The sequence below is a fragment of the Ambystoma mexicanum genome, chromosome 2q, assembly GCF_040938575.1.
Source record: "Ambystoma mexicanum isolate Mex_15411 chromosome 2q, UKY_AmexF1_1, whole genome shotgun sequence".
Classification (NCBI taxonomy): Eukaryota; Metazoa; Chordata; class Amphibia; order Caudata; family Ambystomatidae; genus Ambystoma; species Ambystoma mexicanum.
This window is the reverse complement of record NC_090924.1, coordinates 218,843,456-218,862,313: the sequence shown is the minus strand read 5'-3', so window position 1 is coordinate 218,862,313 and position 18,858 is coordinate 218,843,456. Positions and strand designations below refer to the sequence as shown.

The following is an 18,858-nucleotide window of genomic DNA, read 5'->3' as shown; positions in this document are numbered from 1 at the left end:
TTCTGTAAATTCTCTACTACCTTCCTAGGAACCACTACCGTAAGCGTCTGAAATAGGTACAAAAGCTTTGGCAGGACAGTGATCTTTTTACAGCAATTCTGCCCACCAGTGATGGCTCTTGCAAGCTCCACTTTATCAGGTTACCCCTGATTTCGCTTATGGCTTGAGGATGGTTTGCATCATATAGGTCTCTTGCTCACGCTATAAGGAATATGACTGGGTATTGAATGGCCTTTGTCGCCCAGTGAAACAGGGAGATGCCCAGCAGACTCTGCAAAACTTCGTGTCCCAGGGATAAGTACAGCATCTCGCATTCATCAAGGTTTATTATAAACCCGGAGACCATCATGTAATTTCCTAACAGCTCAAGTGTCAGTGGGAGCGATTCCTCCAATTTAGACAGCGCTAGAAGAAAGTTGTCTGCATATAGGACTATTTTGTGTTCAGACCTTTCCTAACTGAGCCCATGGATTCCTTTCTCACTTCTGACCAGCTCTGCGATTGGTTCAACAGAGAGAGTGAAGAGGAAGGATGAAAGCAGGCACCCCTGCCGTGTCCCCCTGCTTGCCAGAAAGCCCTAAAACAGCTGACCATTGACCGCCAAATTTCCTGTTTGAGCGCTTTATAACGCGAATACCCCGATAATGAATTGCTTGCCCAGACTGAATTTATGTAGCACTGCTCGCAGGTAGCCCCACTCCACCCGGTCAAACGCCTTTTCGGTATCTAAGGCTATTAAACATGGTTGGGATCATTTTCATGTGCGCAATGTCAATGATATTTATGACATTTCTAGTGTTATCTGCTGCCTGCCTTCCCACCACAAATCCAGATTGGATCGTCGTCACCAAAGAGGACAGAACCGGATCAGCCTGGTTGCATGTATCTTGGCATATAGTTTCCTATAGGTGTTTAGCACCACTATAGGACGGTATGACAAGCATTGACCTGCATCTTTGCCCTCCTTTAGAATCACCAAAACCTTTGCTTCTTCCTTTGATCCCGGGACGTGGCCATTTCTCCAAACTGTGTTAAATATCACGTGAAGCGGTTTTAGGAGTGCGCTGGAGTAGGCCTTACTAAATTCCAGGGCGAACCCGTCAACCCCTGGTGCTTTGCATGCTTTGAGGGAATCTATGTGTTAGGGAGAATTCTCTGTAAAGGCTAATTTCCCAAACCTAGTGAGTCCCCCAGCAGCTTTGCTGGATTTTTGGGGTTTAATTTTTTCTCCTGCTAAGAGTGAGACTCTTTTTCTCCTACTCTTAGGCATGATTTGAGAATGTCCTTTGACTAGGTAATGTGTTTTATGGGTTACGGGGTCTTTTACTCCATAGGGTTTCATGTGTTTTTGGGATATGTGTTACACAGCACCCTCAGTGCAGTAACACAGGGGTGTCATAGTGATCCCCAAACATAGACTCCATACCCTGGGACTGACTACTGTCTCCCAGGGCATGTAAAGTCACCATTGACTTTACTAGTCTTAAATTTTGAACAGAACCAGTACAAACCATCATATTATGGAAGTACTGGTAGGGGTAATTCGATTGCCCCTGGGTCTGTTTTTCAAGGGGGCACTGTCCAGTCCCCCCTTGTCGAGTTTCTGGCTGGTGGCAGTGGTTACCACCCGAAATATTCCACCAGAACATTTCCTATGGGATTTTCCCATTCATTTTAAACGCACCACTTTTTGGTGCAATGTTAAAGATACTGCTGGGTTATTTATTTAATATTTATTCCCCGGTCGGGTCTTTTTGCCAGGACTTGGTTTTAAAATGGCTTTTGTGTTCGCCTCTGTAACTCCAACCCAAGTCGAGCCCTTTGTTCCACTTTTGGCGGGCTTCTGCACAGAAGCCTCCAAAAGTGGTGCCACTCTGTCTGGGTCAACAGGATGTGTGGGAGGGGGGAATAGGCAGCCTGGACTGAGTTGCCTTGGCAACTCAAGTCGCACTCTTGTGTGATTGGCCCAGTGGTGAGTGGCCCACTTAGCATGTTTGATTGACAGCTAGGCTGGTGAATGGGGGTTTTGCTACATAAAAGCAGGGGTTTGGGTACTGGAACTTCAGAAGTCGCCACAGGACCCAAATAATCTGAAGAGGGGAGAAGCTGAGCCATCTACAACGATGACACGACCGGTGGAGCCCTGCTGTACGAAACTCACCACTTTCCCGACGACAGAGAAGATCTTCTTCCAGGAGAGTCTTCTTCCCTTTGAGCTGGTGGGACCAACCAGTTTGCCTTTTTCGCCTTCCTGGATCGTCTCGTGGTCGAATCGTCCGTGCCAAGCACCATGATTCCCTGATCCTATAATACATAAACAACGTTACCGCTGTCCAATCTCCTCTGGTTTTGAGCATATCCCAGGGTATAAAGTTCCCGTCCTGCACCATATCCCCCAATGTTTGTACCCCCATTTTTTGAAACAGGACTCGGAACGCGCTCTCAGATGTGAGTGGTATGCCATGTATGTCATACACTGGGAGATCCGGAGAGTAGGTTGTTGATGCGTCAGTCAATTGCGCTATTCGGTCCCATGCTCTACAGGTCACCATTGTGGGTTGGATCTCTTTCCGTGGTACCTGTGGTTGTGTGCCCCACAGTCTCCCCTTTATGTCATTCGGACATGTTGTCTCTCTAGCTAGAGTGGAGTGTGGGTGGTCCCGGGTGAAGGGGCCTCATCACACTATTTATTGCATTTGTGCTGTGAAATAGTATACGTATATATCTGGGTATTCTAAACGCCCTTCTCGTATGGCATCAACCAGGGTATTGTAGGATATTCTTGCATGTTTCCCTGCCCACACCAGCCTTATCATTAGACTTTTCTTGCGGGCCCAGAAGCTTTGAGGGGGCCAGATAGGTACGTTGTTAAAAATATAAAGTAGCTTAGGGAGGATGACCATTTTAGCAAGAGAGTCTCGGGCCACTTGTGATATGGGGAAGTGTATCCATGATTCTACTTTATGCTGCAGTACACCTCTAATGTTTTCATGTAGTTGCCCGAATAGAGACTTGCCACGTCGGTTGTCACCCTCACCCCCAAATAGCGTATCCCCTGGGGGCACCATCGAAATTCCTGGCCCACGTCCTCTTGTGACACGGATGGGGTCGATAGCAGAATTTCGGATTTACTCCAGTTAATTCTAAGCCCTGAGAGCTCACTGAATTTACCAATTTCCATCATCAGGGGAGGGATATTCAATCTCAGGTGTTTCACGTATAGCAGGATGTCATCCACATATAAGGATATGACATTAAGTAGTTTCTGTATTCGAACCCCTCAGTGAGCATGCATTTCCCTGATGTGACAGGCTAGTGGCTCGATTACCAGGGCAAACAATATGGGGGATAAGGGGCAGCCCTGGCGTGTCCCTCTCAATGGATAGATGTACTCCGATGTTGTCCCATTTGTGTAAACCAATGCCCTCGGGGTTGTGTACAGCAACTTGATCCACTGTATGAATATCAACCCAAGGCCAGATTACTGCAGCACTTTGAAGAGAAATGTCAATTCCACTGAGTCAAAGTCCTTCTAGCATCTAAGGCCACTATCGCTATGGGGCTCTATGGATCTACATTGTGCATGAGGTTGAACAACCTTCGCAAATTATGTTGTGTGGATCGGTTAGGGATGAACCAGGGGGTCAGGGGGACCAGTGCCTCCATGTGGGGGAGTAATCTCTCCGCCAATATTTTTGCAAGGATTTTATTATCAATATTAATCGAAGATAACGGCCGATATGACGTGCATTTCTGAGGGTCCTTCTCGGGTTTAAAGAGCACCGTGATCAATGCCGTTCTCGTGGACTCTGGAAGGACACCAGTCGCTAAAGCGTGTTCATACATGTCCCGCACGTTGGGGAGTATGGTATCAACATATGCCTTATAAAATTCAGCAGTTAAGCTATCATTTCCCGGTGCTTTACCATTTAGGAGAGCCAGTATCACCTTACGGATCTCGTATTCCGTTATTAGATTATTCAGCTTCCTACCTAGTTCAGGGCCTAGCCACCCCAACGCCACTTCATCAAGGTAACTCATCAGGGCGTCATGTGGTGTGGGAAGAGTATCATTTCTGGTAGTACCCTCTAAATATCGAGTTAATCCCGGCGAGGTCCCGGACTGGTTGTCCCATGAAGTCCTCTATTACCATAATGGAAGTCATTGGTTGTTCTTGTTTTATGGCACATGCCAGTGTCTTACTTGGTCGATCTGCGTCCCCGTATCGGACTGCTGATATTCAGATCTTCCCTAATCGCCACTTGCCGGAGTTCTTCCCTCTGTTTCCTCAGGGACACTCTAATTTGCTCGCAGTCCTGGGCACCTTGCTGATTCTCTAGGCTCCTAATGGACTCCTCCAGTTTACGCATGGTCCCCCCCAGAGCCTTCAGTACTCCCCCTTCTTTTGAGATGCAACAGCCTCTCATGTACACCATCAAGGCTTCCAAGACAATACCTCGGTCCGGGCCCAAGTCTACATTAGCCTTGAAGTATGTAGGAATGTCCTGTCGTATTTCCTCTCGGAATGCCACATCTTCTAAAGCAGCGGCTCTAAACCTCCATCGAACCTGTTTGGGGGGTCCCATTGGGCCCGTAAGGACCTTGCGCTTCTCACGTTCAGCAGTGACATAGCACCCATTACAGGCCCGCATTTCTCCCACCATTCTCTTATAAGTCCAGGCTTTGAGCTTCCAAGCGAACTATTTGCTAGCCTTGTTTCCTTGCTAATAATATAGCTGTTTAGTTTTTAAGAGGGCACATTCTGCCCTATTTCCCATCTATTAAATTAACTTGACTCCTGACAGTCTGCAGTTTCCTATAGGTTTTCCACAAGCTGGAATCCCTGTATTGGCCTTCTAATTCATTTAGCTGCACTAGCAGACTCTCTAGTTCTAGCACCCTTGTTCAACAAAGTCCCGCCACTTTCGAGATTATCACGCCCCTTATACAGTCTAGGGAGGATAGCTCAGGGGCAACCCGCTTGTCTTGGAAGTAAAAAGAACACAGAGCAACATAGGTTCTATCCCCGGGTGGGCATTCTTTTGAAACAAACAAACAATCTCTTCTCTGATCTCTTGTCTACACACTGGGTCGTTAAGTAAGGTGGTGTTAAGTCTCCAGTACGAGTACCTGTATTCCCTCAGCTGTAAAGCCCATGTGATGATGACTGGGGCGTGGTCCGAGTGTGTGATAGTGCCCATCTCTGCCACTGTCACCCTAGCTGCATAGGTCAATCCCACCATGATATAATCCAATCTAGAGTATGCCTTGTGCACGTGTGAATAAAAAGAGAAGTCGTGCCCAGTGAGGTTCAAGTGTCACCAGCTATCTACCAGCCCAGCCTCCTAAAATCCCTCGAGTGCCTTTGATGGTTGTGTTGTGCCCATGCATGTACCCTTGGAGATGTCTCAGTTAGGGTCAAAGGTCAGGTTGAGGTCTCCTGCCAGTAACATCTCTCCAGATGTGAACCCAACCAACTGCCTTAATACTGCGCAGCAGATTTAATTTCGGCCTGTGTTCCGCACGTAGACAGATGCTATTGTGAGGAGCGCTCCACTAAAAATTCTTCAACAGAGAGATACCTCCCCAACCCCATTGTCGGATTTGGTCTTGACCAATTTGAATTTTATTTGCTTACTCACTAGGATGCCAACATCCTTGCTCTTGTTATTTGCGCAGGAAAATAAATTATGTGGGGAATCTTTTGTGCGGAGCCTGTGTGTGTCTTTGCCCGCTAGGTTTGTTTCTTGAAGGCACGCTACATCGATCTGTAGATGGGTTGGTTCTTTAAAAAGCCTGCCTCTCTTCTGTGGGGAGTTTAGGTCCCTCACATTATATGTCAGGACTTTCAAAGGCATTAACTTACAAGTTAAGATTTTAAGCTCCTGTGAGATCCGCAAATCTGCCCCCACTTGTTCCCTTTGCGTATACTTGTGCTGTGACATTTCCCTCACCTACCCTCCCCTCTATCCCAGTTTCCCATCCCATGCTCACACCCAAAATCAAAGGTGCGAAATTGACGAGTTCCACCCTCCTCATTTTTCGGGAACACTGTCATTGGGTATAACTACGGCCCTCAATCCGATACCTTTGGAGGAGGGATGTTACATCATCTGTCCAAGGCCTTGGACAATACAATATTGACCTCATCGGGATTCTGGCAATTGCGGGCATCATGGCTGTGAACCCTGCTCTCCTCCAGAAACAGGTGGGCCGCATAATCTTCGGCACAGAGGGATTCTGAACCACTGCCTGTCACTCACCTCATTTTGCCTGCTTCCTAGTTCTAGCCCAAGTATCTGGGCAGCCTCATCTGGGGTTGTGAACCTTGTTTCTCGATTGTTCCAGGTAAAGACAAGTCTGAATGGGAATGTCCATCAGTATCTGACTCCTTTCTTCTGCAGCTTGCCTGTGACTTGTCGGAGGGCCTGCCTCTTCTGCAAGGTGAGAGCTGCCATATCCTGGAATATAAAAAGGGATAGACCTTGATAGGTTATGGTGCCCATCTTGACACGCGTAGGATGATCTCCTTCGCCCCATTTGATTGAAATTTCATAATGATGTCTCTCGACTGGGCCTTCTGGGTTATTCGCAGAGGGCCCACTCGGTCCAAGTAATCCCCCCGTGGCAACCTCCGTGACTATGGCTTGAAAAACGTGTTACACCCAACTGTGAAGATCAGTCCCTTCCACTCCTTCTGGTGCACCTCGTATGTGGAGGTTCTCCTGTTGATGTCTATTTTCCAGGTCCTCTATGGTCGTCACTAGAAGCAACATGTCTTGTTTGGGGCTCGCAAGGTCTCCCTGGAGATGGAGGACGTCTTCCTGTAGCGTTTGCAATGTTGTTTCTGTGCCTCCTACTCGTGCATTGAGTTGCTTAGTGTCTTAAACTAGGTCAGCAAACAACATTTTGAGTTCCTCAGTGCTGGACATCATTTCCCCCTATATGAACTGCATGAGCCCACCTTCAATTCAGTTTTAAGGCTCTGGAGACAGTCAATAAGATCTGCGCCGATCCCTCTATCGCTCCTTCCACTCTTGTTAGTTCTGCAACCATTCTTGTGGGTTGCATCACTGTTGCTGCCTGTTCTGGGGACGCCCAGAGAGTTCTGAACATTTGATCATGCGTACCTCAGCGCTTCGATCTGCTTTGCGACATCCACTATCTGGTTCATCCAATGGAGACACCTTCCTAAGGGAGTGACTGTCGACTCTCGGATTGACCCTGTTGCTGCCAAGTCAATGCATACAGGTCTCACAGTTTGTTAGCTTCAGATCTTCTGTGCAGCCACTTAATGTATGTGCCTCCTGCGCGTTATTTCCACTCTGATTCAAAGTGGTGCCCACTGCTGGTCAAATAACAGTGATTGTTGGAGTCTGTCCAACTCTACAGTATCACTGGTCTCAGGGTGTCAACGCAGGGTGTTCTGCCGAGCAAGGATCCTGTAGCTGAATGACTGAGGTAGCTGTTGAAGGCCTTTGTGCTCACCCAGACGTGCTTTTACTGGGGAAAGAGTGGGTGTGCGGCCTACCCATATCAGTAAAGCCCCTTAATCACGTTAGCTGCCACTGCTCGCTCATGCATAATGTATGTGATGGCTTTACATGCTGGGGCTGTTCCTGGAGCACTCACTGCAAGAACCAGGGCTCTATTTCACCGTGGGGCCACTGCTGTAGACAGGAGTATGCCAGTGGGGCCAGGTTGTAGAAGGTGAATGTGCGCAGACATTTAACGTTTCCCGGTTTGCTATAAGTTAATTTTTTATGTCTGTCCGATGCTCGCCTGACTCTGTTTGCCCAGCTTGTAATGGCTAGTCAGGAGCTTCAAGGGCACACCCTGCGGATCCTTCTAAGCGGGGGCACCTGTCTCAGGGCTTCAGTGGACTGCCTCCTCCACAATGCTGTCGCAGTCCGTGCAGCTCTGGCACACAATGGGAGTCAAGCTTGGGGAGACAGGTCTTTGCAGTGCCACAACGCTGGGCTCTGTCAAGCGACGCCTATCTGGTGCAGCGTGGGGAACTTCTGGGATTTTGGACATGCAGGCAGGTACCGCCAACCCCACCTTTCCCAGTGTGTCTCAATTGCCTGCAGCATTCATGGTCGTAGGTTGCTTTGGCAGCCGCTAGATGACATGGATTCTCTCGGGCATGGAGGTGGCAGGGCTCCAGCTTCTCCATAGCCACATGGCTGACCACGATACATCCGTGGCATCTCCTGGCCTGGAGTGGTGAAGCGGCCCATCTATATCTTGCTGCTCTGTAGGCCAACCAGACAGAACACATTCCGCTGCTGCCAATGGCGAACCGCTCTCACCCCTCATTTCTCTTCTCCTAGTTTGAGGCTGAGAAATGCATCAAATCAGCGCCCCTACCCACGTCGGTGCCAGAGCAGCTAACTTGGGCAGCCATCTTCGTCAGCCCTTTGGGCACGCCCCATGTTATTCTTTAAATCAGCCGAATTATCAAGATATGAATGTATACCTTCATTATCTTCACCAGCATCCCTCTTAAATCAGACAATTTGTTTGGAAATAACAGGACAAATATCACTCAGGTTTTTGTTGGGGAAAGGAATAGACATCTCAGTGTCAGACAATTCATATGTACTATAAAACAATATATTATGAAATGTGAAGAGCATAAGAAAAAGACAACACATAAAGCAAAATGTAGTTACAAGAAGTATTGCCATGGTATTCAGATGCCACATTATCTCTTTTGGAGTAGCTGGTCTTGTTGTTAGCAATATGTGTCTTATATAATGAAACATTCCCATTTTTAATTCAATTATTCACCTTCAATTACTTTTCAAAATGAGTGTTATAACAGGAACTGAATTATAACTTCAATAATAACTATGCGAATGATAAGACTGTTTTTAGGATTCCCAGAAAATACAACAACGTCCATGTTTTGTCGCAATAGAGCTGGATAGGTTTGCAGTATGTATACAAAAACAGCATGCAGAAATCTGTGCAACGTTTCAGGCAGCATAAAGTGTGCTGTGCCATATATGTGTCTTATTTTCAATGTATAGTCCGTTTTTAGTTCAACTGAAAAAGTTCTGGAACTGCAGCAAGCCCATTTGTTTCCTATTAAACTTTGGGAATGTCAATTTGTTCCGGAATGTTTTTAGTCCACTGGTTCTTTGTTTTTGTCCTTGGTAGCCGATCTGGTATGCATGCGTGGACCTTCTTCTCTTGCTTCAGTCTCAGCAGTTGCTGGAGGGGTCGGGGTCTCTCCTTTGTAGAGCTTTACATAGTTCAAGTACAGCCAGGTTCTTCTCCCTTGAAGGTTACAGCAGTATGAGTGACCTGTTCTACTAGGTAAGGTCCCTCAAAACCGTGCTTGTTCCAAGTACGAACAAAACTCTTTACTAGCACTTGGTCCCCTGGGTACAAACTAGGCTGCTTAAGAAAATCAATCAAATCTGTTTGGCCGTCTTCACCAATCTTCTTCGACCTTTCCCTCTGATTTTTAATCTGTTGAGAAATAAAAGAAACACTAGCAGTCATATTTGTTAAACCATGCATCTCATTCCCTAATGTTTTCGCTACACTATGAGCATCAGTTTTTATCCGAGTGGGAGGAGCAAGTGGTACACTCATGCGGCGTCCGGTCACCAACTCATGGAGGAGTCAGGTGGTGCTCTAAGCCAGGCTGGTTTCTCAGAGCCAATAAAGCAAAGGGGTAGGCAATGTAGTCAATCCCTTCTTCAGAGTCATTTTGATTTTTGCTATCCTTTTTTTGAGAAGTCTGTTTAATCTCTAAAAGACACTGTGGGTGATAGGTGGAGGAAAACGTGCTGTTTATGCCTAATAGAAGAACAATTCATTTACAAAATGTCACCCATTATCAGACCGCAGGACTTTGCACACACCCCATCTAGGAAACACCTCACACACTAGAAAATAGGCAGCGCAAGTGGCATTGGGGTGCGTGCATGGACCTACCTCGATCCATCTGGAAAAGGGACATACTACCACTAGCATGTACATATAACTGTTGCATACTTGTAACATATCCACATAATCTATATGTAGATGCTGAAAATGACCATTGGTATAGGGATTGCTACTCACACTGTTTGCAAGGTGTGCCCTGCTGTACATTTCTGCCACACAATGCAATTTACAATAAACTGTGTAACATGTTCTAACAAATTTGGTGTGAACCAGTCTTCTACAATTGCAGCAGGACTCTCTCTGGTGGTATGCGCTGTGTAGTGAAGCTGCTCCAGCGTCACCTTCAATAATGCTACAAGCATAACTGGCTTTCTAGTGCTGTCCTGTATCCATATAGCCTTAGTGGGGGATAAAGAACACCCATGTCTCTTCTATAAATCCTTCTCTTCCTATGGTGCTCGACATTGCAGCTCAATTAACTGTACAATGGATACAATCTTAAAACCTTCCTACATCAGCATGCATCGTTCTGACCCCTGCTTAACATCCTCTAATTCAAAATCAGAATTATTTGGAAAATACGCTGCTCTTTTGGCATACACATCTGCGGTTTTGTTACCGCGAGAAATCATGTCTGCCCCCTTAGTATGGGCTGCACATTTCACCACAGCGATATCCAATGGGAGCTTTAGTACTTTAATGAACTTCCCCAATAGGGACGCATGTTCACTGGAGTTCCGCCTGTGCATAGGAAACCCCTCCTTTTCCAACGTGACAGCCCTGCGTGTACGGTTTTCATCAAGTAGGCGAGTCAGAATACACTGTCACTTCTTTATCTTCAAATTCTAACTTCACTAATACCATCCCATTATGCCTTTCACCAGTCGTTTGGTCAATTTTTGAAGAACCATCAATAAAGAGAATGTTCCCTCCTTCCACAGCATTTTCTCTAACATGGGGAATGCCATCTTAAAATTCAGTATACATTGTGCAGTCATGTACATAGGGCCTCATTACGAGTCAGCCGGTCCGAAAAGTATGGTGGTGCTAAATTGCCACCACCCTTCTTTCCGGACCGGCTGATTAAGAGTCCGGCAGGCAGGAGGTGTCACTCCCGCCAGATCGGACCTGGCGGGTTTAACACCACCCGCCTGCAGGCGGATATGGAAACACTGGCACCATTACAGCATGATGCCGGTGTTTCCACTTCCCCATTCCCATGGAGTCCTTTTGGACTCCATGGGAATGTGGATTAAAAGAATTCCGCCTCCGGAATTACCGGGTCACCAGGGTTGTAATGCCCCAGTGATTCCAGCAATCACAGAGGCGGAATGGTAATATGAGTCTGGCGGTAACCTGCCAGAATTTCCGGCACGGTTACCGCCGGACTCGTAATGAGGCCCATTGTCTTCCTTTTCTACTGGCTCTGCTATAAATGTCGCTGGAGCCACTATTTAACATCAAACAATTGCAATTGCTGGATTTGAAATTATCACTTCATATCCAGATGCACTTTGTGTAGTCAATGTACTTTTGGGTTTCTCCAAAATGGCAAATAGGGAATGCTCGACAAATAATGTTATTGAGTATCCCATTGTAATACTGGTAGCTTTTTCAATCGTGAAAGCAGTAGCAGCTAACGGTTGTTTGCAAGGATATTGTCCTTTCATTACTGGGTCTAGAATCCCACTATTATTGGCTAATGGTTTGTGCCCATGTCCGAATGTTGTCTTCTTTGTAAGTACTGCTGTCATCACCTCCCCATTTCAATGCGAGAATAAGTAAAACTCTTCATTATAGTCTGGTATTCAGAAGGGCTGTGCAAATAGCCCTTTTCAACTCTTTGAATCCTTCAATCATGTCAGCTATCCAAAAAGAGGTCAGGGCACCTATCTGCAAGAAAGAACATGGCATGATAGCCGGTTCTGTGGGAATGTGCCCACTCATACTCTGCAGCCACATGTTTTAGCTCACTATACTTTTCACAAAGGAGGAATATACATTTGGATATCAGTCTTTGTCACGCACACTTGAGCAATCCAGCACAGAAATGCTATGGCAATCCTCCTTTGAACAAGAGTACCAGCAGCAACCCCAGACACGTTTTATGGCCTAGTCGGGCCTCATCATGTCAGCTGTCCATATTATCTTACTTTTGCCTATCTGTGCTTCTTTGAGTCCTTTTTAAAAGTGGTTGAATATATGTACTGTAATCAAAAACCCAGGCCCTACAATAATTACATTTTAATTATTAAATGTCTAGTGCTGACGATTAAGGTTTAACTTAAGTGGAGGTGATGTACTATCTGATCTGTTCAGGATGCGTTTTATAAGTAAAATAAGATAATATTATAATATTATATATTGTATATATTCGTTGTATCAAATGAATTTGTATATAAGAATATTTGTTATATGATGTTGTTAATTGATAATGGGATTTTAGGGAATGTGTTTTAATTGATTGATAATTAAAAAATGTGTAAACGTTTTATTACTGAATACAAAAAAATAAAAAATTACATAGGCCTTAGAACTGTTGCATTTCTCTTACTGTTTCAGGTTTTAGAGTTTTCATGATTGCTTCTGCTCTTTCAGGTATTACTTTTCTCCCCTCTTGAGAGATACGCAGTTGTATGTACAGGGCCTCTTCCTGACAATATTGTTGTTTTTCTTTGTCTACTTTGTATCCTTTTTCTGCTAGTATTGTCATTAGTCGAACCAAGTCTTGCCTGCATCTTTCCCGTCTCACGGCACACTAATATGTCATCTACATACTTTGTTATTGTGCTCTTAGGTTGTATGTTACCTAGGTCCAGCTGAAGGATGGGACTCACAGTACCCCTGAGGCAGTCTCGTATGTTTTAGGTGCTTTCTATACAAAAATGAAGTCAAATCCTGTGAGTCTTACTTGGCTTCGAAGCCCACGTTCAGCCTAGGCTATCTCAGATTCCCAGGGGGTGTGGAACCTCCCAGCATGCCTCGCCTGGCCCTGAAGCCCATGTGCAGTCAAGGCTACCTCAGATTTCTTGGGGAAGTGGGACCCCTAATGTAGTTGCAAAGGATGGAGCAGCCCCTATCCCAACAAAAAGTCTTGTTCAGAGGCAGCTGTAGACCATTTGTTGCATCAAGAGGTCTATCTTGTCCCCCTTTGTCGGGTCCTAATTTGCAAGAGTGGGAGGCCCTGTGGGGGGCACTGGCCGAGCAATCCTACCAATGAAGATATGAAGGTGGGGGGGACATAGGGAATTCACACTTTGTAATGGTGAATGTTCCCAAATTGGCATTAAATGGGTCTGAAAATCAGGAAGCATTGACCAATAAATGTATCTATTGGCTAAGACATACGAAAGGCTGCTTTTCAATAATTAGGAGTGATACTGTATACTGCTCGAGGGGAGCTATCCCCAATTCAGGTTATGACTTCATGAAAGTGACTATGGCTTCCCAGGAGTTAGAAGGGGTGCTGTCTATAGATCTCAGAAAGTACCCACCGAAGGGTACTGCTATTGAGTTGAAATCGGGCGATTTTCTTAGGACCCTTTTTTCAAATTTTGAGCGGGCTTACCCGTGGGAAAGTAAGATTTTGCAAATTCACCTAAACTCTGGAATCCACCTGTGGCCGGTCCATCTGATTTTGCCCAGCTTGACGGTGATCTCAATGAGTTGGACTGACTAGGGGCTGATGCTTCCAAATCCCAAGCAGCTTTAAGAGATTACAGACTGATTTCCTGGAATGTTGCAGCGGTGAATTGCATGTTGGATGATTGTAACTGGTGCTCCTTCATAAGAGAGCATCACGTCATTGCCCTGCAGGAAATCTGGGCGCTTGAACCAACTCTAATACAAGGCTAACAGGTATATTGTGTTCCGGCAATAAAGGGGCATATGGGTAGACCAAGTAGGGGTTTGTTAGTTTGTGTTGATGTTTGACGACCTTGGCATCCCTCCAAAATGTTATAGAAGATAGGCTACAGCCAATGGGATCTTCTTACTTGACTATAGTTGTGGGATATTTCAATCTGCAACTGGAGCCCCACAACTAACCTATCAGGCTCTGGGATGACCAAAATGAGGTCTGGTATATTCCTGTTGCGAATGTCGTTCCCCGTTGCCGGGTGCACTGTCATGCTATGGAGTCCCTGTGTATCTTGACCAAATTACAATTGAGGGCATGTAATGGCTGGTTTGATAGCGACCAGCCGGCCAGAAGGACCTTTAGTGGACCCAAAGGTAGCTCTTTAATTGATTATGTCCTGATTACAGGAAAGGACTGGACTAAGTTGCAGGGATTTGAGGTTTGTGAAAGGCCAGAAAGTGACCATCACTCATTAGTGGCGACTCTTCGGGGAACCAAGTCTAAATTGGCCGAGGGGCTGAAAAGTGGGTGAAGCTGCATGGAAAGATGCGTGGGCATTCTGGAAGTTAGAAACAGAGAAGGAGTTGAATAGATAACACATTACATTGGAACATTAGTGAGGCTGCTTAGCGGGCCTATTTCTCGTACCTTTATAAAGATGACACGCATTCCAACTCTAACCAGTTTAGTAATCTTCTACCAATTTCAGCCACTCTCTCATTTACAATTGGTGAAGTAGCAGGGGCACTCACCACCTCTAAAAGTGGCAAAGCGACTGGGCCAGATCAAATTCCTTTAGACCTTTTTTAAGAGGAGAGTGGGATATGGGCCCCAGTACTGTGCAGATACTTCAAATGCTCTTGAGAAATTCCTGAATCTTGGCATACGGCAATCATAGTACCGATTTACAAAAAGAGGGTAAAGATAGCCCAGCCAACTATCACTTGATCTACCTCCTTGATGGCATGGGGGAAGGAATAGGACGAAATGTCCGAGTTAAAATTACCGACCCCACCAAAAGACCTAACACACACACACACAACAAAAAGTTCTAACTACCAAAACTTCGAACTTTTTGTGGTATGTGTTTAGGTGTTTCGGTGGGGTCGGTATGGGGTTGGGGGGGTGTCCCCGCACACTCCGCTTACCTCAGTGAGCGGGGGTAGCAGGGGACACCCCGCAAACCACTACCAGAACAAAACAAAAGAAAAGCCGGGGGCTGCGGGGGTTTCCCCCTCAATACCGCGCTCACTATACTGTATAGTATAGTGGGTGGGGGTTAAGTAAAAAAAAGAAAAAAGGAACCCTGCGGCGCCGGGTCCCGATCACAGAAGTGAAAGGGAACCGGCGCTCCATGGACACAGCGCGTCTAAAGGAAAGGTAAGTAGTGGGTGGGGGATGGTGGGGGTGTGAGTGAGGAAATCTGCATGATTTGTAATGGAAATGTTTGCATGGGAAATGTACGAACATTTTGTAATGCGTACATTTCCCATGCAAACATTTCCATCTCGGGAAAATCAGCCGCGGATAAATCACGTAGATCCGTGGGGAAACTGTTTGGCAAGCTTTTATTGAAACATCTCCAGCAATGGGCAGATCGTAAAGAGGTAGTTACATACTTACATGCAAGCTTTAGACCTAAGAGGAGTACCCTGGACCAATGTTTAATTCTTTCATTGATTATAGCCAAATACACCACATTAAAGAAAAAGTATCCATATGCTGTGTTCCTTGACCTGAAAACAGCTTTTGACACTGTGTCAAGTGCTACTTTATGGCAGATTCTGTTGAACCGAAGGGCTCCTCCAGAGCTGGTGGCTATCATCTGCTCGTTATACTCATATAATGCAGCCATTGTCAGATATGGATTGGGGGAGAGCTGACACAGGAATTTGGGGTAGAAGTTGGTGTGAGGCAAGGGTGTGGCCTGGCCTCACTTCTGTTTAATATAAACATAGAAGAAATAATTGACGCTTTGCTGAGTGGGTGTCAGGATTCCCCCTAAAATGGAGGTGGATAAATATCCAGCGCTCTTTTATGCAGATGTTGCGGTTCTGTTGGCCACTTCACCCCAGGGATCAAGACATGCTTTGAAGTTATTTGCGTCTCAATGCTTAGATTTACAACTAGTCCTAAATCTTGCAAAATGTAAAGCTATGGCTTTTAGAGCACCATGTGTGAAACCTAGACAGATAAAACTATCAGTAGATGGCTTCATATTGGAGAAGGACTCCCAATTTGATTATTTAGGAGTGCAATATGAGGACTCCAGTAGCGGGGGTCCCCAGGTAGCTAAAGCAGAAACAACATTATCTAAATACTGTGGGGGCATACATTCCTTTTATGCAAACCATGGCAGCAGTGCAATAACCCCGGCGGCGAGTTATACCATAAACAAGCCATTCCTGCAGCGATTTATGGTGCAGAGCTATGGGGGCATGCAAACATATCCAAGTTATCAGTCTGTGAGAATACGTTCTTAAAACAGTTGTTGCGCCTTCCCATGTCTGCACTTTCGGCCCTAACTCATATGGAATTGGACAACTCCCAGATCACGGCAAAAATCTCATTTAAACCGTTGTGGGTTTGGGCCAGGATCTGCAAGGAGGATGGCCTTGACAAACACTGAAAAGCAATAAAATATGATATGATATGGCATTTATAATGCACCTATACACAAGTGTTTCAAAGCGCGACGAGGCAAGGGAGGGGGAACAGAGGAAGGAGAGAGACAACAATCTTACTAGGCCAAGTGACATTGAGATCGCGCAAGTGCAGGGGAGGGGGGTAGGGGAAAAGTGCCAGGGGAAAGGGAGGTGGGAAGTGCTGTACATGGGATCCAGACCGTAACAAGAAGTGCGGCTAGCAGGTGGCAAGTGAAAGGGTAAGTGCAGACAGCAGGTGTCCAAAAGTGCAGGAAGGGGGACTGTAGGTGTACAGATACAGGCCCAAATGCAAGGGTGTCCGGGAGGCAGTGCAGGTGTGCAACTGCAGGGGAGAGGAAGAGAGAAAGCAGAAGCAAAGAGGAAGGTCTTGAGGTGCTTCCGGAACCGGAGATGGTTCTCCTCAAGTTTCAGAGAGGCTGTTCCAGAGGGAGGCCCCAGCCAAAGAAAGAGATCTACCACTAACTCGTTGCTTGGAGAAGCGACTGACCCTGAGGGAATTGGAGGTGGAGGAGCGAAGAGCTTGAGTAGGAAGGTATTTACGAAGAGAGAGCTGGAGATATTAAGGACCCAGGCTCCAGAAGGCCTTGTGGACAATACAGAGGGTCTTGAACGTAATCCTTGCGGCCACTGGGAGCCAATGCAGAGATTTCAGAGCTAGAGAGATACGATCCCTGGGCTTGAGGCCAAGGACAAGTCTCACAGTCCTGTTCTGGATGAGTTGCAGAGGGGGGAAGAGTAGAAGCAGGCAGATTTAGAAGGAGGCTGTTGTAGTAGTCCAGCCTAGAGAGAACCAGAGCTCTAGAGACAGTGAGCTTCTGAGGGAAGGAGAGGACAGGAAGAATACCTCTGAGGACTTAGAGACGTCAGAGATGTGGGGAGAAATGGAGAGTGTGAAGTCCAAGATGACCCTGAGGTTCTTAGCCTCACAGGTGGCAGCAGGAAGAGGGCCAAGAGAGGCAGGCCAGAGTGTGACAGGAAAGGAGGGTGCAGGTGTGCCAATGAGGAGAATCTCCATCTTATTGGCATTAAGGCAGAGATCGTTGGTGGTACACCACTCCTGGATAGCAGACAGACAGTCGGAAATGAGAGAATGAGAAGAGTTGGCAGAGAGGAGCCTGAAAATGAGCTAAGTGTCATCCGCACAGCACTGAAAGTTGAGGCAGATAGCGGCAATGTGGTGGGCGAGAGGTGCCAGGCATTGGTTGAACAGTCAGGGAGAGAGGTTAGACCCCTTGGGAACATCACAGGTAGAGAGTGAAATAGAGGAAAGGAAGGACCCAAGTTGGACCTGGGTGGGTCAAACAGAGAGGTAAGAAGTCAGCCAAGCCAGGGCCTGATTGTTGATATCCAGGTTAACACCGACGATTGAGCAGGATGGCATGTTTGACTGTGTCAAAGGCAGAAGAGAGATCAAGTAAGATGAGGACAGAGGGCAGGTTAGAATCAAGGTTAGAGAGCAGGTCTTCACGGATGCTCAGGAGAGCAGTTTATGTGCTTCTGGCTGCTCTGAAGCCAGACTGATGTTCATGGAGACAACCAACAGATTCAGTGTGAAGATTAAGCTGGGAGATGGCCAGCCTTTCCAGGAGTTTGCCCAGGAAAGGAGTGATGGAGATTGGGTGATAGTTAGCTGGGCAGGAGAGGTCGGCTGAGGGCTTCTTGAGAAGAGGGTGCACAGGAGAGTGCTCCAGGGGTGGAAGGGAAGGTTCCAGTGGCGATGTAGTGGTTACAAAAGTCAGCCAGGGTAGGTAGGGGCGAGGGTATCAATGTGGTCCTTGATGGTTTTTGAAGAACATGGAAGAACCTGTTTTGACTAGACTTTCATCGATCAGACTTGTCTAGAAACCTCGTCGGGGGAGAACAGAGGAAAGGCAGAGAAAGAAGGATACATGTTATGAGTCTTGATGGGGGGAGAAGTTTACATTGGCTTCTCCACATAAAAAAATGTTTGTCCCAAATCAACTCACTTGAATTGTGGAATAACCCCCAGTCCATACAGTTGCAGGATATTAACTCCTTGAAGGCTAGAGCTTTTACACGATCACAAGAGCAATAGATGGTAGCTGCACATAAGCTTCACTTGGGTGCATCCTATCTAGAAATTGTGGTGGACCCAGGGTTCAAGAGATACCTACATGATATATTTCCACCTTTTGAGAAGTCGTCATATGTATGTTTCAGATTAGGTGTCTTACCAACATCAACTTTTACCTCTAGGTGGCAGGGCGAATTGAGTGGCCTCTCCAAATGTGTGGTTTTACTGAGGAAATTTTCACCCACTTCCTATTGTTCTGCCAAAAAACACAAGGGGCTAGAAGTATGTATATTAAACCAATCTGAAATAATGTGGGCATGTCATATGGTAGGTAGGCATTGCCTTCAGATTTTGAAGGCAATGCCTAGATCCATATGTGGTCTTTGGAACAGCTT

At 46.3% G+C, this 18,858-nt stretch overlaps 1 protein-coding gene across 3 annotated transcripts in view; it reads right to left on the bottom strand.

Annotated features, from left to right (window-relative positions):
* The window catches only part of VPS35L (VPS35 endosomal protein sorting factor like), a 1,734,364-nt gene that overhangs the window by 173,550 nt on the left and 1,541,956 nt on the right, over positions 1-18,858 (bottom strand). The window contains exon 28 of one of the 3 annotated variants that reach the window (XM_069647158.1): positions 8,595-9,480. The exons of the other annotated variants lie outside the window; for them this stretch is intronic. Within the exon in view, the coding sequence (XP_069503259.1) occupies positions 9,262-9,480 (219 nt within the window). The 3' untranslated portion in view covers positions 8,595-9,261. Of the gene's footprint in view, positions 1-8,594; positions 9,481-18,858 lie in introns of those variants that run through there. 3 annotated transcript variants of the gene reach the window in all.